The 24,605-nt window shown below is 48.7% G+C and overlaps 1 protein-coding gene and 1 non-coding gene across 8 annotated transcripts in view; one reads left to right on the top strand and one right to left on the bottom strand.

Annotated features, from left to right (window-relative positions):
• Nucleotides 1–10,102: 10,102 nt before the first annotated feature.
• Nucleotides 10,103–10,296, top strand: LOC140427556 (U2 spliceosomal RNA). Its single transcript, XR_011948563.1, has one exon. It is a non-coding gene; the product is annotated as a U2 spliceosomal RNA (small nuclear RNA).
• A 13,306-nt stretch (nucleotides 10,297–23,602) lies between these two features.
• LOC140426158 (palmdelphin-like) overlaps nucleotides 23,603–24,605 on the bottom strand; it is a 136,727-nt gene continuing 135,724 nt past the window's right edge. For 6 of the 7 annotated variants that reach the window (XM_072510588.1, XM_072510584.1, XM_072510585.1 and 3 more), the window contains one exon: nucleotides 23,603–24,039. In XM_072510588.1, the coding sequence (XP_072366689.1) occupies nucleotides 23,990–24,039 (50 nt within the window). In that variant the 3' untranslated portion in view covers nucleotides 23,603–23,989. The remainder of the gene's footprint in view (nucleotides 24,040–24,605) is intronic. The other variant, XM_072510583.1, reaches the window with a different exon arrangement.

Genomic DNA, 24,605 nt, shown 5'->3' with positions numbered 1-24,605 from the left:
TCGGGCAGCCCCACACAATCCTCAAATTCTGTCGCCTGGATCTGTTTTCCAGGTCTTCCTTTTTCCTCGCAGATCCTTGTTAATGTCCATCACCTTCCGCATCTCCTTCCCCATCGAGGCAAGTTGATCACCGTGCTGCAATAACGTCTCCTCCACTTCCTTCAGCACCTCCCCTTGCTCTCGCACCTCCGGCACTGCGCTCGCCACCGCCGTCATCACCGGGGAAATTGCCTCCTCCACCAGCGCACTCAAAGCCTCTCTCATCTCCTTCCTCATTGTCTCCATGTATCTTGTAAACTGCCTTTCGAATTCCGCAGCCATCACCTTAGTTATTTCTTCAGCCGTAAGCAATGCGGCCTCCCCTGGTGTTCCAGCCTTCATTTTCTTTACTGACCCCGCGGTGACCTTTCCACTCCCCGACGGACTTTCAGCTGCTTTTTTCACGGCGGTTTTTTTGCTGGTCTTCGATATTCGCCTCCTCTGTGCTGTCTCACGACTTTTACTGCCTTCGCTTGCCCTAGGACCGGGCGTTAACCCCCGACAATGCCGTTCCCGAACCGGAGCCCTCCAACGCGCGGCTGCCTCCCGCCCGCCGTCACCGGAAATGACAGTTGCAGCCTTCCGGACAACTACATTTGCAGGAAGTGTACCCAATTGCAACTCCTCACGACTGCATGGATCAGTTGGGGCCGCAGTTTGATGCCCTTAGGAGCATGCAGGTGGCGGAAAGCACCACAGAAAGGAGTTTTAGAGACATGGCTACACCCAAGGTGCAGGCAGATAGATGGGTGACTGCTCGAAAGGGCAGGCAGTCAGTGCATGAATGTCCTGTGACTGTCCTCCTCTTTAACATATATCCCATTTTGGATACTGTTGGGGGGATGGTCTATCAGGAGAAAACAACAAGAGCAGCCAGAACAGTGGCACCTCAGCTGGCTCTCTTGTTCAGCAGGGAGGGTCAAAGTGCAGAAGAAAAATAGTTACAGGGTACTCTATAGTCAAGGACACAGATAGCCACTTCTGCAGATGTGAAAGAGACTCCAGGATGGTTTGTTGTCTCCCTGGTGCCAGGGCCAAGGATGTCTCTGAAAGGGCTCAGGGCATTCTGAAGGGGGAGGATGATAAGGCAGCGGTCATGGTACTTGTTTCCAATGACACAGGCAGAAAGAGGGATGACGTCTTGCATCCAGAATTAAGGGAGTTCGGTAATTGACTAAAAAACAAGACACTTCGCATTGTAATCTCTGGATTACTCCCAGTGCCATGTGCTAGCGAGTACAGAAATAGGAGAATAATGCAGATGAATGCATGGCTAAAGAGTTGGTCCAGGAGGGAGGGTTTTAGATCCTTGACTACTGGGATCGTTTCTGGGGGAGGTGGAACCTGTACAATCTGGATGGTCTACATCTGATCCAGAGCTTCCTTGCTGGCAGGTTTCCCAGTGCTGTTGGGAGGAGTTAAAACTAATTCAGCAGGGAGAGGGGACGCAGACTGTTCGCAAAATAGGGACACAGTATAACACAGAAAAGCAATCAAGTCAGAGAGAATACAGAGGGAGTAGATTTCAAAGGGAGTAAGACAAGATTGGATGGCCTCTACTTTAATGCCAGGAGTAGTACAGGTAAAACGGATGAGTTAAAGGTGAGGATTGACATATGGAATTGTGATACAGTATCCATCACGGAGATGTGGTTGAGGGAGGGGCAGGATTGGCAGCTCAACATCCTGGTAAATAGGATCTTCAGGCGAGACAGAAGAGGGGGTAAAGGAGGAGGAGGCATTGCATTATTAGTTAAGGAGACAGTTATTACAGTCAGGAGAGATGATATCTTGGAGGAGACATCAAATGAAGTTTTGTAGGTAGAGCTTAGGAACAAAAAAGGGACAGCCACATTTCTAGGTGTTTATTATATACTCCCAGATAGTCAGCAGGAAATTGAGGGGCAAATATGTGTGCAATTCTCAAAGATGTGTAAAAATAATAATAGGGTAAGTGTATTAGATGATTTCAACTTTCCCAAAATTAATTGGGATAGTGTGGTGATACATCACTGTACTTCCCTACCATTGCCCCGGGAGTTAAGTTTCAGAACCCACTTCTGGGACCGACCCCATTCTGTCTGGGGCCGTCTGTGTCGGGTAAGTCTCCCATGTAGTATATTAAAGCCTTAGTTAAAGTCTCACATGTCTTTGTGGTTCTTAACGCTTAGTGCATCAGATAGTCACTGTGTTAAGGGCTTAGATGGAGTGGAGTTCTTAAAATGTGTACGGAAGACCTTTTTAGTTCAATATCTAGAAAGTCCAACAAGGGACGGTGCAGAGCTGGAAAGAATTCTGGGCAATGAAGCCGGACAGGTGGTTGATGTGTTGGTGAGAGAGCATTTTGGTGATAGCAACCACAACATGGTACAATTTAAGTTTGTTATGAACAAAGAAATGGACAAGTTGCAAAAATAGGTTGTGGATTGGGGTACTACGGATTTTAGTAAAGTAAGGCAGGATCTGGCCTCGGTAGACTGGAAAGAGCTAATCGTGAGGAAATCCACAAAAGACCAGTGGGGGGGGAGGGGGGGGGGTGGGTGGTGCATTCAAAAAGGAAATGGGGAGGGTATAGGCCCAACATGTTCCCTCGAGAGTAATAGGAAGGAGTAACAAGCCCAGAGAACCATGGATGACCAGAGACATTCAGGATATGATGAGGAGGAAAAGAGGCTTTCAGCAAGTACAAGGGGAGCAAATCAACAGAGACATTAGTGGAGTAAGGAAAGTGCAGGTTGGAGTTGAAGAAAGCAATTAGGAGAGCAAATAATGGATATGAAAAGCTCTGGCTGGTAAAAGTAGAGAAAATCCCAAGATATTCTAGAAGTGTATCAATGGGAAGAGGATAACCAGGGAAAGAGTAGGGCCCATTAGGGACCAACAGGGAATACTTCATATCTGTCTTCACCCAAGGGAATGAGGAGGTAGATATACAACTCGGGGAGAGAGACTGTCAGGTACTTGAGCAACTTGTCATCGGAATTGACAAGGTATTGGAGGTGTTGGCAGGCTTGAAAGTGGGCACATCTCCAGGTCCGATTAATTGTGTCCCAGGATGCTGTGGGAGGTGAGGAGGAGATTGCAGGGGCTCTGAAACAAATTTTTGATTCCTCTTTGACCACAGGAGTGGTGCCAGGGGACTGTAAAACAGCTAATGGGGTCCCACTATTTAAGAAAGATTGTAGAGATAAGTCAGGGAACTACAGACAGTGAGTCTCATGTTAGCGGTCGGGAAACTATTGGAGAAAATTTAGAAGGAGAGAATCTATCTACACTTGGGGAGGCAAGGTTTGATCAGGAATAGTCAGCATGGCTTTGTCAGAGGTAGGTCATGCCTAACAAATTTGATTAAATCTTTTGAGCATGTGACCAGGTGTGTAGATGAAGGGAGTATTGTTGATGTAGTTTACATGGATTTCAGAAAAATCTTTGACCAGGTCCCACATGAGAGACTTATAAAGAAGGCAATGCACATGGGATACAGGGTAACTTGACATGGTGGATTCAAAATTGGCTTAGCTGTAAGAGACAGAGAGTGATGACAGATGGCTGCTTTAGTGACTGGAAGCCAGCGACCAATGGCGTACCTCAGGGATCTGTGCTGGGTCCCCCATTGTTTGTCATTTTTATAAATGACATCGATGACTATGTAGGGGGTAGGATCAGTAAGTTTGCGGATGACATAAAGATTGGCCGGGTGGTTAACAATGAGTTTGTGTGTCTTGGGTTACAGGAAGATATAGACAGGATGGTAAATTGGGCAGAAAAGTGAAATTTAATCCTGAAAAGTGTGAGGTGATACACTTTGGAAGGAGTAATGTGACAAGGAAGTACTCACTGAATGTGACACTGGGAAGTTTCGAGGAATAAAGGGATCTTCGTGTGTTTGTCCATAGATCCCTGAAGGCAGAAGGGCAGGTTACAGGGTGGCGAAAAGGCAGATGAGACACTTGCCATGATCAATCGAGGCTTAAATTACAAAAGTAGGGAGGTCATGCTGGAGTTGTATAGAGCTTTGGTGAGGCCACAGCTGGAGTACTTTGTGCAATTCTGGTCGTCACATTATAGGAAAGATGTGATTGTACTGGACCGGGTGCAGAGGCGATTCACCAGGATGTTGCCTGGATGGAATGTTTAGGTTATGAAGAGAGATTGGATAGGCTTAGATTGTTTTCGCTGGAGCAGAGAAGATTGAGGGGCGACCTGATCGAGGTGTACAAGAGTATGAAGGGCATTGACAGGGTGGATAGGGAACAGCTGTTCCCCTTTATTGGTCAGTTACGAGGGGACACAAGTTCATGCCAGGGGCAGGAGGTTTAGGGGGGATTTGAGGGAAACCTTTTTACCCAGAGGGTGGTGACGGTCTGGAATGCACTGCCTGGGAGGATGGTAGACGCAGGTTGTGGTAGTATGTATTGGGGGTCATGTGGGACTGGAAGCCCTAATGTCATTGGCTGACAGATCCCGGGTCCTGGTTGGCCGTTGACCTCAAGCTCCGCCCTGAAGGCGGAGTATAAGAAGCCGGAGTCTTCCCCCGCAGGCCAGTTTACTATCGAGCTGCGGGGGAACAGACACGCTTAATAAAGCCTCATTGACTTCACTCTATTCGTCTCACGGAGTCTTTGTGCGCTACAATTTATTAAGCGTGCCTAAAAAAAAAAGGACTATGGAGCTCAGGATCATTCCGGAATGCCTGAGGATCAGCCCCCACGCAGTGAACGCGGCAGCAGCCTTCAAGCACTGGCAGACTTGCTTCGAGGCCTACCTCAGAACGACCACCGGCTGAGTCTTAGAAGACCAAAAACTGCAGGTCCTGCACTCGAGGGTGAGCACGGAGATTTTCTCCCTCATCGAAGACTCGGACGATTTCCAGACGGCGTTCGCAGCACTGAAAAGTCTCTATGTCCGCCCTGTTAACCAAATCTACTCTCGCTACCAGCTCGCGACGAGACGGCAAGCTCCCGGAGAATCGATGGACGAGTTCTACGCCGCGCTGCTGATTTTGGGACGAGCCTGCAGCTGCCGGTCGGTGAACGCAAACGAACACACGGACATTTTAATGCGCGATGCTTTTGTGGCAGGTATGCAATCCTCCCAAATCCGCCAAAGACTTCTAGAAAAAGAGTCGCTAGGACTCTCAGAGGCACGGGCCCTAGCAGCCTCCCTAGACATGGCCGCGCGTAATACCTGCGCCTACGGCCCCGACCGCGCGGCAACCCATTGGGCCCCGTACGTACCCGTCGCGGCAAACCCCCTACCCCCCCCCCCCCGGACACCCCACAGGCTTGCGCGGTCCAAACGCCGAGTCGCACCGGGGGCGCCCGCTGTTATTTCTGCGGCCAGGCGAAACACCACCGACAGCGCTGCCCGGCCCGTGCAGCTATCTGCAAAAGCTGCGGGAAAAAGGGCCATTATGCGGTTGTGTGCCGGTCCCGCGAGGTCGCCGCCTTCCCGGGAGCACAGGAAGTCCTGCAAGCAGTTTACGCGCCCCAACCCCCCCAGCACGCCATGTACGACCCGCAGGCGCAGCCGCTCTGGGTCCCGACCACCGCGGTCCCGGGAGAACTGGGAGCCCTGCACGCCGCCTACGCTCCCCAACCCCCCTCCCCGCAGCCCATGTATGACCCGCCGCCGGCGCTACCGCTTTGGGTCCCGGCCAACACTCTCCACGGAGAGGAGGGAGTTTTCCGCGTCCCTAGCGCCACCCTAACCCCCACCCCACGCCCCACGCCTGACCCGCCGGCGCCACCTATTTGGGCCCCGACCACCGCTGTCCCCGGTGAGGGAGCTCCGCGCGGTCCTAGCGCTCGCGGTCCTAGCGCTCGCGGTCCTAGCGCTCCCCAGCCCCCCCAGCACACCATGTGCGACCCGCAGACGCCGCCATTTTGGGTCCCGGCCACCACGAGGGGAGGAGGGGCGCCGATGTGCGACCCGCAGACACCGCCATTTTGGGTCCCGGCCACCACGAGGGGAGGAGGGGCGCCGCCATCTTGGACCGCCCCAGACCTGTACGACGCATGGGGGCGGCCATTTTGTCCACCCCCGCCGCCATCTTGTGACCCCCCAGCCACGTGCGATGTATGGGGGCGGCCATTTTGTTCATCCCCGACGCCATCTTGGACGGCAACAACGGACCCCACTCCACTACTACAACCACGGCTCGCTTCGATTACGCTCGATCAAGCTCGGCCCCGGACACTCCAGACGACGACGACAACGGTACTAATAAACGGCCACGAGACGCCATGCCTAGTCGAGTCCGGGAGGACGGAAAGCTTTATACACCCCGACACGGTAAGACGCTGTTCCCTGACCACCTATCCCAGCGCACAAAAGATTTGCCTAGCTGCAGGATCCCACTCCGTACAGATCCAGGGATTCTGCATAGTTACCCTAACGGTGCAGGGGAGGGAGTTCAAAAACTACAAACTAAATGTCCTTCCCCAACTCTGTGCCCCCACCTTGCTGGGATTAGATTTCCAATGCAATCTACAGAGCCTTACGTTCAAATTCGGCGGCCCCATACCCCCACTCACTATCTGCGGCCTCGCAACCCTCAAGGTGCAACCCCCGTCCTTGTTTGCGAACCTCACCCCGGATTGCAAACCTGTCGCCACTAGGAGCAGACGGTACAGCGCCCAGGACCAGACCTTCATTCGGTCCGAAGTCCAGCGGCTACTAAAGGAGGGCATAATCCAGGCCAGCAATAGTCCCTGGAGAGCGCAGGTGGTAGTAGCGGAGACAGGGGAGAAACAAAGGATGGTCATTGACTATAGCCAGACCATCAACAGGTACACACAACTAGACGCGTACCCTCTCCCCCGCATATCCGACATGGTCAATCGGATTGCCCAATATAAAGTCTTCTCTACCGTGGACCTCAAGTCCGCCTACCATCAGCTCCCCATCCGCCCAAGTGACCGCAAGTACACAGCCTTCGAGGCAGACGGGCGATTATACCATTTCCTACGGGTCCCTTTTGGCGTCACAAACGGGGTCTCGGTCTTCCAACGGGAGATGGACAGAATGGTTGATCAACATGGGTTGCGGGCCACGTTCCCGTATCTCGACAATGTAACCATCTGCGGCCACGATCAGCAGGACCACGACGCCAACCTCCAAAAATTCCTCCAGACCGCCAAAGCCTTGAACCTCACGTACAACGAGGACAAGTGCGTTTTTAGCACCGACCGGCTAGCCATTCTGGGCTACGTAGTGCGCAATGGGATAATAGGCCCCGACCCCGAACGTATGCGCGCACTCATGGAATTTCCCCTCCCGCACTGCCCAAAAGCCCTGAAACGCTGCTTGGGGTTCTTTTCGTACTACGCCCAGTGGGTCCCCCAGTACGCAGACAAGGCCCGCCCCCTAATACAGACCACGACATTCCCTCTGTCGACAGAGGCTTGCCAGGCCTTCAGCCGCATCAAAGCGGATATCGCAAAGGCCACGATGCGCGCCATCGACGAGTCCCTCCCCTTCCAGGTCGAGAGCAACGCCTCCGACGTAGCTCTAGCGGCCACCCTTAACCAAGCGGGCAGACCGGTGGCCTTTTTCTCCCGGACCCTCCACGCCTCAGAAATCCGCCACTCTTCAGTAGAAAAGGAAGCCCAAGCCATAGTGGAAGCTGTGCGACACTGGAGGCATTACCTGGCCGGCAGGAGATTCACTCTCCTCACGGACCAACGGTCGGTAGCCTTCATGTTCGATAGTGCATAGCGGGGCAAAATCAAAAACGACAAAATCTTAAGGTGGAGGATCGAGCTCTCCACCTTCAACTATGAGATTTTGTATCGTCCCGGAAAGCTGAACGAGCCGTCCGATGCCCTATCCCACGGCACATGTGCCAACGCACAAATTAATCGCCTCCAAACCCTCCACGAGGACCTCTGCCACCCGGGGGTCACTCGGTTTTACCACTTCATCAAGTCCCGCAATCTCCCATACTCTTTAGAGGAGGTCCGTACAGTCACAAGGGACTGCCACATCTGCGCGGAATGCAAGCCGCATTTTTTCAGGCCAGATGGAGCGCACCTGATTAAGGCTTCCCTCCCCTTTGAACGCCTCAGTCTCGATTTCAAAGGGCCCCTCCCCTCCACCGACTGCAATGCATATTTTCTTAATGTAGTGGATGAATACTCCCGCTTCCCTTTTGCCATTCCCTGTTCTGACATGACCGCGGCCACAGTCATTAAAGCCCTGAACAGCATCTTCACACTGTTCGGTTACCCCGCATACGTCCACAGCGACAGGGGGTCCTCTTTCATGAGTGACGAGCTGCGCCAGTTCCTGCTCAGCAAGGGCATAGCCTCAAGCAGGACGACCAGCTACAACCCCCGGGGGAACGGGCAAGTAGAAAGGGAGAACGGCACGGTCTGGAAGGCCGTCCTACTGGCCCTACGGTCCAGGGACCTCCCAGTTTCACGGTGGCAGGAGGTCCTCCCGGACGCTCTCCATTCCATCCGGTCGTTATTATGTACGAGCACTAATCAAACGCCTCATGAGCGTCTCCTTGTCTTCCCTAGGAGGTCCTCCTCTGGAACGTCGCTGCCGACCTGGCTGGCGGCCCCAGGACCCATCCTGCTCCGAAAGCATGTGCGGGCACATAAGGCGGAACCATTGGTCGAAAGGGTTCACCTCCTCCACGCGAACCCCCAGTACGCCTACGTGGAGTACCCCGACGGCTGACAGGACACGGTCTCCCTGCGGGATCTGGCGCCCGCCGGCAACATGCACACCCCCCCGACACCATCAACCCAACCCCCCCTTCCTGCCACCGCCGCATCCCGCGACCGCCCCCTTCCCAGGAGGATCGGTTCCCCTCCCCTCAGCACCGACCAAGAATCAAGCCCTAGCTGAAACCGTACGGCTCCTGGAGGCGACAACACTGGTACAAGCACCACCACCACCGCCGGGGCCGAGGCGATCGACACGGACGACCAGACCGCCCGACCGACTCGTGGCGTCGATGTAAAACAAATATGGACTGTTCACAAGAACATTTTGCTTTTCTTCCTATACCCTCTGTAAATAGTTGCAACAGGACGAAATTGTCCAATACTGTATTGCCATGTGAATGTTTTGTCCTCCCAGGACCAGCCCTGTAAACCCTTACCACCATACGAAGCATCACCCCGCCGGGTTCATTTTGACAAGGGGTGAATGTGGTAGTATGTATTGGGGGTCATGTGGGACTGGAAGCCCTAATGTCATTGGCTGACAGATCCCGGGTCCTGGTTGGCCGTTGACCTCAAGCTCCGCCCTGAAGGCGGAGTATAAGAAGCCGGAGTCTTCCCCGCAGGCCAGTTTACTATCGAGCTGCGGGGGAACAGACACGCTTAATAAAGCCTCATCGACTTCACTCTATTCGTCTCACGGAGTCTTTGTGCGCTACACAGGTTGCCTCACATCCTTTAAAAAGTTCCTGGATGAGCACTTGGTATGCCATAACATTCATGGTTATGGACCAAGTGTTGCCAAATGGGATTAGGCAGGCAGATCAGGTGTTTTTCTTGCGTCGGTGCAGAGTCAATGGACCAAAGAGCCTCTTCTATGCTGTATTATTCTGTGATTCTATTTGAACTAATTTAAAGACGTTTGTGTAGTAAAATCAACAGAATATGTCACATGTTACAACTATGAGGTTTATAATTTTGTTACGATTCCGAACTGCATCTTTAGTTTCAGATAAAAAGTAAGAGGTGGCCATTTTGCACAGTGGTTAGCACTGTTGCTTCACAGCGGCAGGGTCCCGGGTTCGATTCCCGGCTTGGGCAACTGTCTGTGCGGAGTCTGCACGTTCTCCCTGTTTTTGCGTGGGTTTCCTCTTGGCGCCCCAGTTTCCCCCCACAAGTCCTGAAAGACGTGCTTGTTGTGTGAATTGGACATCCTGAATTCTCCATCAGTGTACCCGAACAGGCACCGGAGTAAGGCAACTGGGGATTTTCACAGCAACTTCATTACAGTGTTAACGTAAGCCTACTTGTGACACTAATAAAGATTATTATTATTATTTGCAAGTCTACTTGACAATAGACCTGGAGTGGTTAAAGATCATGGTAGGATCGCTTCTCGGCCTTTTGGCTAAGATCAAGTGTCTGTAGATTGAGCCTTTGGTTCAGATCTGGTATGTCTCTCTTGTGGGGACCAAGAATTGGATTCAATTTGAATTTGTTTTTTGGAACGGGCGGGGAGCTGGATTGGGGGTTTGCCCCTGACCCACACTCTGAGCCCTGGCTTGGTAACTCAGAAAAGGTAAAAAAAAAGAAAAGAAAAAAAAAAGATCATGGTAGGCCCAGATCATGTTATTGGGGTGATGATATCAGCTGTTCGCCACTGGTGGCAATGGCTGCAATCTCTGAGTTTGCAAAGGGTAGTCAAAATCCCATACATCTGTTGAAAATATCGGGTTTAAACAATTGTGCTGTGAACTATCTGCATAGTTAAGATGAAAGAGCATTTGGGTCCAGCATAGCTCATCAGCATTTCCATCTGGATGCAATGTGTTTCATGCAGCCACTGGAAAGGTTGCAGACAAAGCCATTTTTGACATCAGGTTATAGGCTTCCGTACAAATTAATGAATATTTCAGACTGGCAGCAGTTTTGTGTAGTTAGCACAGGGAAGAAGCTGCTTAGCTTGCAAACTACCACAGCAGGTTACGGGAGGAAAATGTTCTCCAGTTGAAGAGATGCATCCCACAACCTCCTCACATGGTCAGAGCAGAAAGAGTCATTGGGCCAGGCTTTATTGCTGATAGTGGATTTAGGAAACTCTCCAGAAACTAAGTGCCTGAAGATGGTGATTCAAAGTTACTCCTCGGTGAAACAGGGAAGTATGAACCCATTGGAAGCTGGGAGCGACAGTGGACTATTTGCTAGAAGGACTGTAATTCCCTTAATAGATAAATGTGTATTAAACATAAAGGGGAATGTTCATTTCCGTATATGTTGCCTATAAAAAGAACTTCAAAATAGTTTTATTCAATACTGCTACTTTTAGTCATTTGTTACAGTAAAGGTTTTAGAAAGTGAAATGTTTTGTCAATCTTCCAACCAGTAATTTGAAGATTGAATCTTTTTTTAAAGTTCCACGTCTCTATGGAGATCTTAACAGACAGGATTTGTGCAGTACTCATTAATTATCCTGCAGTTCAGTTTCACAAAAACATTTCTTTATTATTCTTTTATGGTATGTGAGCATCACTGCCAAGGCCAGCATTTGTTCCCCATTCCTAATTGCAGTTCATGAGCTGGTGATGAACCACCATTTTGAAATGCTGTAATCTGTCTAGTGTAGTTGTACCCACAGTGCTGTTAGGAAGGGAGTTCTGGGATTTTGACCCAATAACCATGAAGGAACAATGGTAAAGGTTTAATTCAGGATGACGGAGGGAAACATATAAGTCTTGGTGGTTGCATGTGTCTGCTGCCTTTACCTTTGCAGGTAGCATAGGTTGCTGGTTTGGCAGATGCTGTCCAAGAATAATTGTTGAGATGCTGCTGTGCATCTTGTATATTGATACACAGTGCTGCCACGATGTGGTGGTGGTGGATACAGAGAATATTCCGTTACTTGAAATTTGCCTTTTAGATGTTGGGCAGACAGGGGTGAGTTATATTGAGCGGGGACCTGTGCGGCATTTCCCAAGGTACAGCCCACAAGTGCTTCCATGAGGTCATGGATGCCCTGTATGCCTGGGCGGCAGACCATATCAAATGTGAGCTTGACCAAGCCCACCAAGATGCCAGGGCTGTTGGATTCTCTGCCATCGCCAGGATGCCCCAGGTCGAGGGGATAATTGATAGCATGCATGTCGTCTTGTGCGCATCGGGACATCAGGGAGTGCCCTTCTTGAACGGGAAAAGGTTCCACTTATTGAATATTCAACGTGTGTCCCTCCCACCACCTCTCTTTCCCCTCCTACAACCCTCCCCCCCGACTACCCTGTTCTATCCTGCCAGGATGTAGCATCACTTCAGGGTGATGGGCCTGTGTCGGCACTATCTGCGGGTCAGGATGATGGGCAGGGAAAGAAAATATCAATGAAAATAAAAGGATAAGAATCTTTGATGCACTGAGATGACTTCTGGTTAGTATCTTTCTGAAGTTCAGCTTTAGATTTTATACTTCTTCCTTCTAGGTTTGAGGTGGTTTTCTCTGGAAAGGCTGTTTACCTTCTCTGCAGCCTCAGCTATTTCAGGTTCTCAGAGGATGTGCCGGGCACTCTCTGCTTTCAGAAAGATAAAGCAGTTCTTTCACTTCAGTAAGCAGGACACTTCTGCCGAGTTCTCCCAGAAAGCATTACGCAGAATTTAAACTAGTATGGCAGGGGAGTGGGAACCAGACCGTTGGCTTAGAAAGTGTACTAACTGAAGGGGATATAGAGAACAAAAATAAGAGAACAACATCACCCTGTCTGCTCAAACGCAATGGTTTGAAGTGTATTTCTTTCAAGCCAAAAGTATAGCAGGTAAGGCAGATGAACTTAGAGCACTTATTAATACTTTGAACTATGATGCTGTGGCTATCACAGGAACGTGGTAAAAGGAAGGGCAGGATTAGCAGCTGAACATTGGAGGATTAGATGCATCAGGAGAGATAGAGGGGGATGTAAAAGGGGTGGGGGAGTAGCATTACTGGTTAAGGAGAATATTATAGCCTTACTGCGGGAGGACACCTCGGAAGGCTCATACAATGAGGCAATCTGGGTAGAGCTCAGGAACAGGAAGGAGGCAATCACAATGTTGGGCATTTATTACAAATTCCCCAACTGCCAGTGAGAGATAGAGGAGCAGATAGGTATAGAGATTTTGGATAGGTGCAAAAGTAACAGGGTTGGTGTGATAGGGGATTTTAACTTATTGACTGGGACTCATTTAGTGCTAGGAGTTTGGATGGGGCAGCTTTTATAAGGTGTATCCAGGAAGACATCTTGATGCAATATGTAGATAGTCTAACCAGGGAAGGGGCAGTACTGGACCTGGTATTGGGGAATGAGCCTGGACAGGTGGTTGAGGTTCCCGTAGAGGAATATTTTAGGAGTAGTGACCACAATTCCGTACGTTTTTGGATACTTGTGGATAGGGATGAGAGTAACCCTCGTGTTAAGGTGCTAAACTGGGGTAAGGCTAATTACGATAACATTAGACAGGAATTGAAAAATTTGGATTGGGTGCAGCTGTTAGAGGGTAAATGAACATCGGACATGTGGGAGTCTTTCAAGCGACAATTGATTAGGATTCAGGAAAGTCACATTCCTGAGAGAATGAAGGATAAGTATGTGAAGTTTAGGGAGCCACGGATTAAGAGGGATATTGTGAACCTTGTCAAAATGAAAAAGGAGGCATTTGTACAGTCTAGAAGGGTGGGGACAGTCGAAACCCTTGAGGAATATAAATAAAGTAGGAAGGTACTTAAGTGGGAAATTAGGAGGGCTAGGAGGGGGTCATGAAAAGTCCTTGGCAAGTATGATTAAGGTGAATCACAAAGCTTTTTATTCATATGTAAAAAGCAAGAGGGTGGCCAGGGAAAGGATTTGACCACTTAAGGACAGTGGGGGGAATCTATGTGTTGAACCAGAGGAAATGGGCGAGGTACTAAATGAGTACCTTGCATCAATGTTCACCAAAGAAAAGGCCTTTGTGGAAGATGATTCTTCGGTAGAGTGTGTGGACAGTCTGGGTCATGTTGACATCGAAAAGCAGGAGGTATTGGGTGTTTTAAAAGACATTAAGGTAGATAAGTCTCCTGGGCCAGATAGGATTTACCCCCAAATACTGAGGGAAGCAAGGGAGGAAATTGTTGGGGCCTTGACTGACATCTTTGCATCCTCATTGGCTACAGGTGAGATTCCAGAGGACTAGAAAATAGCTAATGTGGTACCGCTGTTTAAGAAAGGTAACAGGGATAATCCGGGAAACTATAGGCCGGTGAGCCTCACTTCGGTCGTAGGTGAATTATTGGAGCGACTTCTCAGAGACAGAATATATACCCATTTGAAAACAAATGAACTCATTAGTGGTAGACAGCATGGTTTTATGAAGGGGGGATCGTGCCTCACTAAGCTGATTGGGGTTTTTGAGGAGGTGACAAAGATGATTGATGAGAGGAGGGTGATGGATGTTGTTTCCATGGACTTACATGCACCTTTGACAAGATGCCTCATGGCAGACTGGTACAAAAGGTGAAGTCACATGGGATCAGAGGTGAGATCACAAGATGGATACAGAACTGGTTCGGTCACAGAAGGCAAAGGGTAGCAGTAGATGGCTTTTTTTCTAAATGGATGGTTGTGACTAGTGGTGTTCCACAGGGATCTGTGCTGTGGGAATTTGTTGTTTGTAATATACATTAATGATTTGGAGGAAAATGTAGCTGGTCTGATTAGTACATTTGCAGATGACACCAATGTTGGTGGAGTGGCAGATAGTGTTGAGGATTGTCAGAGGATACAGCAGGACATAGATAGTTTGGACAGACAGAGAAATGGCAATTGGAGTTTAATCCAGACAAATGTGAGGTAATGCATTTTGGTAGGTCTAACGTAGAGGGGAAATATACAGTAAATGGCAAAACTCTTAGGAATATAGAAAGTCAGAAAGATCTGGGCGTGCAGGTCCATAGATCTTTGAAAGTGGGAACACAAGTGGGCAAGATAGTTAAGAAAGCATACGGAATGCTTGCCTTCAATGGACGGGGCACAGAGTATAAAAACTGGCAAGTCATGCCACAGTTGTATAGAACCTTGGTAAGGCCGACTTGGAATATTGTTCACAATTCTGGTCGCCACACTAGCAGAAGGATGTGGAGGCTTTGGAGAGGGTGCAGAGCAGGTTTACCAGGATGTTGCCTGGTCAGGAGGGTGTTAGCTATGCGGAGAGACTGAATAGACTCGGACTGTTTTCATTAGACCAACGGAGGTTAAGGGGTGACCTGATAGAGGTCTACAAGATTATGAGGGGCATGGATAGAGTGGATGTGCTCCTTCCCAGGGTGGGGGGGTCAGTCACCAGGGGGCATAGGTTTAAGGTCCGTGGGGCAGGCAGAAACCTGTCCCTGGCCAACCCACTGTTTGCCAGCCAACCAATTCATCCAACTCCCTCCAAATGTGGCTAATAAGGTCCACCTAGTGCCGAGAAGTTGGCCTCTTGAAATGAAATGAAATGAAAATCGCTTATTGTCACAAGTAGGCTTCAATGAAGTTACTGTGAAAAGCCCCTAGTCGCCACATTCCGGCGCCTGTTCGGGGAGGCTGGTACGAGAATTGAACCATGCTGCTGGCCTGCCTTGGACTGCTTTAAAAGCCAGCAATTTAGCCCAGTGAGCTAACTTCTCTCCACAAGCAAAACCTAGGAACACAGTGTCCTGACAAACAGGCTGTTTCAACTTTGAGTCTTCTGCTTCAGGGCACATTCTGATTATGGGTCCCTGGACCAAAATAATAAAATAACATAAAGGAAATGGGAACAAAGGAGATAAACAAGAAGGACTATTACACTAGTCCAGTGACATACACCCACTCAGGGGTGCACTCAGAGAATGCACGCAGGGGTTGGATTTTTCAGCAACTCATTTGTTTGTGCACTGGTCTGCAGAGAAAACAGGTGCTTAAATATAAAAGGGTTAGCGGGCTTGTCACAACTGCAGTCTCCAACTGCCCAGTGATCTAATTGTGCTTGTTGCTAGTGGAATACATTTTGGAAAATTCCATTCATAGTCAGAATCCCATTGTCCAAGTGATTATGTCCCATGGTTTGTGTTCACCCATTTGAGTAACCATCTGATTGGATGCTTTGTTAATGAGGTAGGAGATGGTCCCCATGCATACTTCAAGTCAATTGTTCCTGGTGAGACTTTGCAGACAGGCTGACTGGGATTCTGGCTGGGAGCCTAAGTGTACCCGCCAGTGCAGAATCGGGCTGGTCTCTGCTGTGGTTGGGAGCAGGTTCCAGGTGCGAATCTCGCTCCTTAACCATGCAAATATGTGCATGGTGGCGAGTTCACCAGATTCCAGGTATTGGGCCGCCATTTTGAGTGGGTGACCCTATCCCAAGATCCAGAGACAGCCCCCCACAACCCTAATCCTGACCCCTCTGCTGACAAGGAGGGGCATCCTCCCCCCCACCCCAAACAAGGGAATAATGGCTCACCGCCCCCCCCCCCCCCACATCACACGCCCTCCCACCGAAACTCCTATCAGACCCCCAATCTGAGACCCACTCAGGTCCCCCAAGTCATCTCCCCTGCATGAAAGCTGAAGAGCAGTTTAGGCAGTACAGTGAAAAGTCACTGCATTTTCACTTACCCTTTCCTGATATCTGTGTCTCATAGAATTTTCATAGAATTTACAGTGCAGAAGGAGGCCATTCGGCCCATCAAGTCTGCACCAGCTCTTGGAAAGAGCACCCTACACAAGGTCAACACCTCCACCCTATCCCCATAACCCAGCAACCCCACCCAACACTAAGGGCAATTTTGGACACTAAGGGCAATTTATCATGGCCAATCCACCTAACCCGCACATCTTTGGATTGTGGGAGGAAACCGGAGCACCCGGAGGAAACCCACGCACACATGGGGAGGATGTGCAAACTCCGCACAGACAGTGACCCAAGCCGGAATCGAACCTGGGACCCTGGAGCTGTGAAGCAATTGCGCTATCCACAATGCTACCGTGCTGGACAGGAGTCTCAGACAAATGTCTTTAAAGCAGCAGCTGTTACAAGTGTCAGTGGCCTCCTCCAAATCCTAGAACACTTGAAAAGGCTTCAAAACCCCTGACAGCCTTTGAAATGCAAAACTCCCATTCAATTTCACGCAGAAAAATCTTTCACGAGTCAACGATTAACAGTTTTATGAGGCGCAGCTGTGTTTTGGATTGTTTATTGATCTTTTCCTTCACACTTAAATGCATTGCAACTTTAATACTAACCACAATGTTTATAAACACTCTTGCTTCGATTGACAACTCCTCACACATCAAAATGAGCCAAATGCTTTCTGCCTGAAAAAGAGGAAGTGAAACCACAAGCTGCTTTTGATGTGGTAAAGAGCTGTCAATCATAGCAAGAGTGTTTATCAAGGTTGTGGTTAGCATTCATGAATTCAATTTTTTATAAAGCATGGCTTTACAACAATATGGGCAAAACAGCTTGCAGTGTTATTGAGCAAAATGTTTTTTTTTAAATTTAGAGTAGCCAATTAATTTTTTCCAATTAAGGGGCAATTTAGCGTGGCCAATCCACCCACCCTGCACATCTTTGGGTTTTGGGGGTGAAACCCACGCAAACACGGGAAGAATGTGCAAACTCCACATGGACAGTGACCCAGAGCCGGGATCGAACCTGGGATCTCGGTGCCGCGAGGCAGCAATGCTAACCACTGCGCCACCGTGCTGCCCACGAGCAAAATGTTTTTAACCCAACTATACAATTTAAATGTATATATTGCCTTTAGTGGCGCAAACATCCTATGGCAGATCTCATTGCCAGAATGTAATCACAGAAGACAAGAACTGGAAGAGTCCAATAATTAGTCATATTAATTTTCCCAGGAGCATTAACAAATAACACTTGACACAAAGCCACATAAGGAGATATTAGAACAGATAACCAAAAACTTGGTAAAGAGATAAGGTTTTAAGGAATCAGCTGAAAGGAAGAAGCAGGGAGAAATTGATGGGCTGGTCAGGTGCGCTGAAAAGTTGCAATTGAGGTAAAGCATTTGGGGAGGACACGCCAGACAAAGGAATACACAATAAATGGTAGGATTTAATTGCTGTGTATACACAAATGAGGTGCCTAGATGGAGTGGACAGGAACAACTTATTTCCATGAGCAGAAAGGTCAAGGACCAGAGAGCATAGATCTAAAGCAATTGGTAGTATTTTGTTGAGAGTGTGGTGGAGGTCTGAAACTCACTGCCTAAAAGTGTGGTTTGAGCAGAAATCTTCATTTCATTAAAAAAAAAACAGTTACAGTGTTACACAGCTGAAGTGACATAACCAACAGTGCTACAGACCAAAATCTGGAAAGTGGGCTTGTTAGCTCCTTTTTGGCCAGCGGAGGTTTGATGGGCTGAATGATCTCTTTCTGCGTTATAAATCTTTCTGTTCAAGAGAGGCAGAGAAGTTTAGGGAGGGAATTCCAACGCCTATTCTTGTGTTCTTATGAGTTCCCTTTTTAATCAGTTAAGCACAAGCCTGCACTCCAGCAAAGTGGGTTTTACACTTTAATGGCAAAAATCGGGAAATGTGGAATAGGAAATCAAACTATTGGGTTCAGACCACTGCTGCATCTGCATCTTTGACATGACACAATTTTAGTATATAAAGTCTCTAACTGGGCCAGAGGCGAGCTCAGGGCCCAATTAGTGATGGTGGGTACTGCCTGGTTCCAGAAGCTAGCTTCAGAGTGTAATGCTCAAAGGCAGACAGCAGCCAAATTGGGCCTACAGTTCCCTTGCAGGCGGTAGCAGTCAGGACAGCGGAGGGCCAGCAGCCACATGGTGCTTATGAGTGGCCGAGTGGTCAATCACAAGATATCTGACCCAACCTGCTCAACTTTGCTTCATGGGTTGAGCACCTCAGTTTGAATAACTCTGCTTCTTTAGCATTTTAAATCAGCAACAACATTGCATTGTAAGCTCAGTGCTGCTGACAGGTGGGCACTCATGTGCCCTCGACCATTCACTGTTCCCCTTTGCCACATTGGAAATTTCCTTCTGCCGCTTTCGAGCCCATTGACAAGCTCTTCAAGGAGTTTAACAGGCAGTTAATTGGAGGTGAGCAGATTGCAGAGTTGGAAGTCTAATGGGGCCATCCGCCATGACTGTCTACCCCTCTTCTGTGGCTACATTTGCATTTACATCCCTGGAGAGGGATCATGCAACGTCCACTGGAACCCTTAAGACCTTCCATGCCTGTTGGGCACCGCAAGGGCTGGCGTGCCTTCTTGACCCCTTTAATCACATTTTGGGTTTCAAGTTTGAAGTCTCATTTGGAATTCCCTTTTTGCTAAAGGCAGTTTCCCCTTTAAGGGACTGTCCCTTTAATTTGTTCCTGAGTTTATTTGATTTGGTTTACTTGGTTAGTTATGTTGATCAAAATAGTTGGAAACCTAACATGACATCTGAGAGCGATATTTTCAAAGCACTCGTGCACCCAAACTCATCCCTATTTCAGTTTGAAAATCTAGCCCCTGAAAGAAATGTGAAGCATCAATTGTTGTGAGCGTGAAAGAACATCGTTGCTAAATTTATTTGTGAAGTATGTGTTTGTCCAAAGGTGGACATCATTGGATTGTCGAGGTTTATTCAAGTGACGCCCAAATAAATACTTGAGACTGCATTTTACAGGGGTGGGGAGGGCTTTTGGCTCAACACCCCACCCCTCTATAAGGAAAGTCGGCTGGAAGCCATGTCGTTCCGTGCAAGCCTGTCACACTGCAACTGAGCTAAATTGGCCAACAGTGGAGCTTTCACCCCACAGTGTGGAGGAAGACCTCGGCACATCAAGAGCTCAGTAGTGGGTGCGGCGGGTACTGCAATCAGTCCCACGAAGCAGGCCCAATGGATCCCAGAATGTGTAAGTCTGGGGTTTTGGGAGGGGAAGCTTTAGCCAGCTTGGGGATAGGGGCCGGGAGGGTGGGGAGGTAGGTTTTGGAGAGAACATAAGAACTAGGAGCAGGAGTAGGCAATTCAGCCCCTTGAGCCTGCTCCACTAGCCAATACCATCATGGGTGATCTCCTCTCGGGCTCAATTCCTGCCGACTCTCCATAATCCTTCAACCCGTTACTAATTAAAAATCTGTCTATCGCCTCCTTAAATTTACTCAATGTCCCGGCATCCCCTGCACTCTGGAGTAATGAATTCCACAGATTCACAACTCTTGGAGAGAAGTCGGGCGGGATTCTCTCACCCCGGGGCCGCCCGGAGAATCGCTGCGACCGGCGCGAATCGGCCACGCCGCCCAGACGCCGGACACACTTCTCCATAGAGCGGAGAATCGGTGCCATTGGCGCTGGTGCAGTCGGCGCGGCACCGGCCGTGGATTGCTCTATGGTGCCGCCCCGGCGATTCTCTGCCCGGGTTGGGCCGAGCGGCCGTATCAAAAAACCCGAGTCTCACCGGCGCCGTTCTAACTTGGTCTTACCCGGCGGGACCTCGCCGTGGAAGGGTCCAGAGGCGGCCTGTAGTGGGGTGGGAGGGGGGGTCCGGCCCCGGGGGGCGGGGGGGGGGGGTCGTCCGCTGTGGCCTGGCCCGCGATCGGGACCCACTGATCGGCGGGCCGGCCTCTCGGGCTGGGGGCCTCCTTAGTTCCGCGCCGGCCCCTGTAGCCTACGCCATGTTGCGTCAGGACCGGCATGGAGAAGGGAGACACCACGCATGCACGGAAATCGTGCTGGTTCCATTGCGCATGTGTGCGTTGGCGCCGGTGCCACTGCGCATATGCGCACCCCGCGGTGCCCATCTGGCACCGGGATCGGCAGCTGGAGCGGCGTGGGTCGCTCCAGTGCTGTGCTCCAGTGCTGTGCTGGCCCCCTGTAGGGGCCAGAATTGCTGATCCTGAGGCCATGTTCACGCCGTCGGGAAACGCGACGGCGTTTATGACGGCGTCAACACATAGCCTCAGGATCAGAGAATCCCCCCACTATTTCTCCCCAACTCTGTTTTAAATCTGTTACCCCTTATTCTAAAATTATGACCTCTCATTCTAGATTGCTCCTCAAGAGGAAGAATCCGCTCTACGTCTACTTTGTCAATAACCTTTATCATCTTAAGGCAGGTAGGAAGAGCGAGGGATACTATTGAAGGTGGGCTTATCCCAATGGGCAAAGGGCAACCCCCCAAGATGGTAACCCCACTTAACCTTTCCGACCTCTTAAGATATTTTAAGAAGGAGACTACACACTCTCACCTGCCAACTCTATTATGACATGGGCAATGTATTGTCAGGGTAAATTTGCTTGTTAACAACTGACTCTTAATTATTCAGTTACACATGGAGGCGGGCTGCTGATTTCGGACGCACCCACCTGTGTTATGGGGTGAGTTTGGGAGTAGATCACGTCCCAACGGGAGTGGGTGGGAAGGTGGTGGAATGGGCTCCACCCTATTTTATGTGCACCCACCTCCTGTCCTGCTGAAAACATGCCTGACAGGGGCACATAAAATCCAGCTAATGGTCTTTCCACAATGGCCAAGCTTCAACTGTAACAGGATTTTGATTTTCAACAACAGATCACATGATACTCTGATAGGAGAAATAATGAACTTTCTGAAGGAAATCCTGGACATTATCGAACGTAACTCTTAAATTCAGCTTTTTTGTCTAAATGCGGCCTTGCTTTAATCATTGTAAAAACATTATGGTCATTGGGGTGTGATCTACTGGCCACGTTACACTCAAAAGGCAGCGTGGCGTGGCGGTAGGTGCCAGGAGACCCCTCTTCCAGGATCTACCTGGCTCGCCACGCCTTGTGAGATCTTGCGGGATGTCGCAATGTGAATCCCCTCCATTGTGGCGGCTCATTTAATAGCAAATCTGCATATTAGAGGCAGCTAGTCTCACTCTAATATGCACTCCCATGATCTTTCCAAGGCTTGCAATCTAATCCCTTTGCATTGAAGACCTTGGGCAAGTGCTGTTCAGTGCTAGTCTCCACAAATGTAGACCAGAAGGAATGGCATTCATGGGGGTCTCCCAGGGGATTGGAGGCCCCCAAGTGCTTGCCCTCTGTGCAGGGTGGCACCCTGGCATTGCTGGTACCACCTTGGCACTGCAGGCCTGACACCCTGGAAGTGCCACCTGGGTGCCAGCTGGGCACTGTCAAGGTTCCCAGATGCCACTGCCAAGGTGCCAAGCTGGCATTTTCCCATGATGGGCATTGATGCAAGGGATTGGAGTTGGGGGGCCCGAGTGCCCCCTTATAGGTGAGTTGGGGTTCGGGGGTCATGTTGGTGGGTCGAGAGATCGGGACACCCTTTTAAAATGGCGACCCGATCTCCTCCTGCACTGAAGGGTTCCGGCGAACGGAGCTCCTCAGTGCAGGGAATAGAACTAAGTGTGGCCTCATCGGGGAGCTCTCCGCTGAGGCCTCAAATCTACCCAAATGGGAACAGAGTTCTGTTCGATAGCGTGGGATTTCTCGACGCTCCAAGCGCCGGGAAACACCTGGCTATACACGCTCGTTATGGGACTCTATTCCCATTCGGGTAGAAAGCGCCATAGTCATAAACACAGGAATCGGTCCGTCAGCCCACCATGTCTATGCCGACCATCAAATACCAATCTATACTTATCCCATTAGCAGCACTTGGTCTATAGCGTACTATGCCTTGCTGATTTAAGTGCTCATTGATATGTTTCTTAAATGTTATAGATTATAAATCAGATAATCTGATTTTAATTAGTAATCTGATTTTAATTAGTAACATGGCAAATTGTATGTGAGAAAATAATAGATGACTCATATACAGTCAATTACTCCATAGACCTCTCAGAAGTTTAATGAATTTTAAAAGTTATTTTTCCTCTGCCTTGAGGGCAGTCTGGATACAAATGATAGACAATGGTAGAGATTTGTTGGGCTTTCACGTTTAAGCTTTGATATAAATAGGTTAGGTAACTTCATCACATTCATAAAAACGTTTACAATTTGGGAAGAAATTGCAAATATCAATTAGAGCTAAAAAGAAGTTTCTGTGCTTTAATCATTCAACTTGACTTACTTCGATCAGGCTCCCCCAGTTCTGATCTCATATCACCAAAACACACACTTATTGCATCAGACTGCAAGCTCTAGTTTTCTGTCAGCTGAGAAGCAGGGCCTACCTAGCTTCAAACCATATATACCTGATAGGATTATGCATCAGTATTGCTATGAAAATCTATAGAAAAGTGCATTATTGATTGTAGCATAGTTTCAAACGGGAGTGCCTTTCATTATCATAAGGCTAAACATGCCAACCTAGAAATTGCCCATAAGCCTCCTGGCTGCCCAGCATCGCATTTGGGCCATACTCCAATGATATGCTGGGGAATACCTCTTGGAATTTCCCATGTAAGGGTTTACGCGGCAATTGTCCAGAAGGGCTAACTTCCCCTGTGTGCTTCTGCCAGTTTAACACTCATAGTTAAACTGAAAAGTGTTAGAAGAGAAAAAAGCACTTCTGACTGCAGTGTGACTATTTTAAAGTCCCAGACCGAACCCCGCCTGCCCCCCCCTCCACCCAACCAAGCACCCCACCCCTGATATGGCGTTGATAGCCCCCGTCTGATACCTGCCCACCCCCTGCCAATATCTGAACCTCCACATCCCGTTCACTTACCTCTGTAACTTACCTTCTCCCTTTCAATAGTCCCTTTAATCTCCCCTGCTTTACCCCAGCTAGTAATATAAAAGGGGGGTGGGGGACGAGTCCTCCATTTACACTGCGCTGCTGCAGCCGGGAGAGCACCGCTCCGAGAAAGTTACGGGTCAGTGTCAATAACGCAAGGTGAAAATGGTCACCAATTATTTTACATTCAAATTTGGAGGAAAAAAAACATAACAATACAGATAATTTTGGCAAGAGTACTTTATTACTTACAAAGATTGTCTTGTAAACTAAGAATGTAAGTGAAAGTCAGTTTCAAAACTAAAACTAATTAAACGCAAGTTTGTAATAGTTAGTTGCACCAACTACCGTTTTTCATGTATAATATAGAGCACAAATAATCAGATACATTAGTTATGTTTAGGTAAATGATAGCTGATACAAATGTAATGGATACAACATTTTGAATGAATATATATGCAGTAGCTGAATAGTAGATTAAGTTGCAGCAAAACAAACTCAATGGATGGTCATTTCCACTTGTTCGTCCTGTATTTAAATGGGCACATTACCTCTCACTGCTCCAGGTAGTACTAATGGTCAAGTTACTGCTGGATGGAAGGTTCCACTTTACATCACCAGCTTTTTACCTAGCCTGGTCATTTTAGATCTCAAGGCTGCTGATTGAGGAATGAGAACAAAGATGGATATTGTTACTTATATTTCTCGGACATTTTCAGATTTCACAAAAGTTTAAAACCAAATTCTGTTGGAAGAAGGATACATACCACAACATTGTTTTAACGTCTTATGCACATAGTTAGTTGTGAAAAGCTTTAAAGCAACAGAGAGAGCTGGCATGCACTAAAAACACAGAAAGATTTTATGTAAAAGTAGTAGATTAGAGGAGGCCAGAATTCTTGTTGAAGCCCAGAGAACGTGAAAATATTCCAAATTCTTAATAATACAAAGATATTTTCAGCAACAATTCTTCAATTCACATACTGGACGTTGAGTTTGAGATGTTACTAGTCATAACTATCTACTCAGCACAGTTACTCGAGAGATATCATTGAAATCTTCATTAAAATGGTACTAGAAGTCAAGGCCAAACAGCTTGTCCAGAAGCTTGGATTTTAGTGCTGAAGGTAGTGATCGGTGTTGCCAATCAAATGGAATGAAATACTCAGCATTCTTCCCACAGTGCGAAGGAAGAAAGAAAACTTATAATCTAAACATCACTGAG

The sequence above is a fragment of the Scyliorhinus torazame genome, chromosome 7, assembly GCF_047496885.1.
Source record: "Scyliorhinus torazame isolate Kashiwa2021f chromosome 7, sScyTor2.1, whole genome shotgun sequence".
Classification (NCBI taxonomy): domain Eukaryota; kingdom Metazoa; phylum Chordata; class Chondrichthyes; order Carcharhiniformes; family Scyliorhinidae; genus Scyliorhinus; species Scyliorhinus torazame.
The sequence above is the reverse complement of the archived record's forward strand: the minus strand, read 5'-3'. Positions and strand labels throughout refer to the sequence as shown.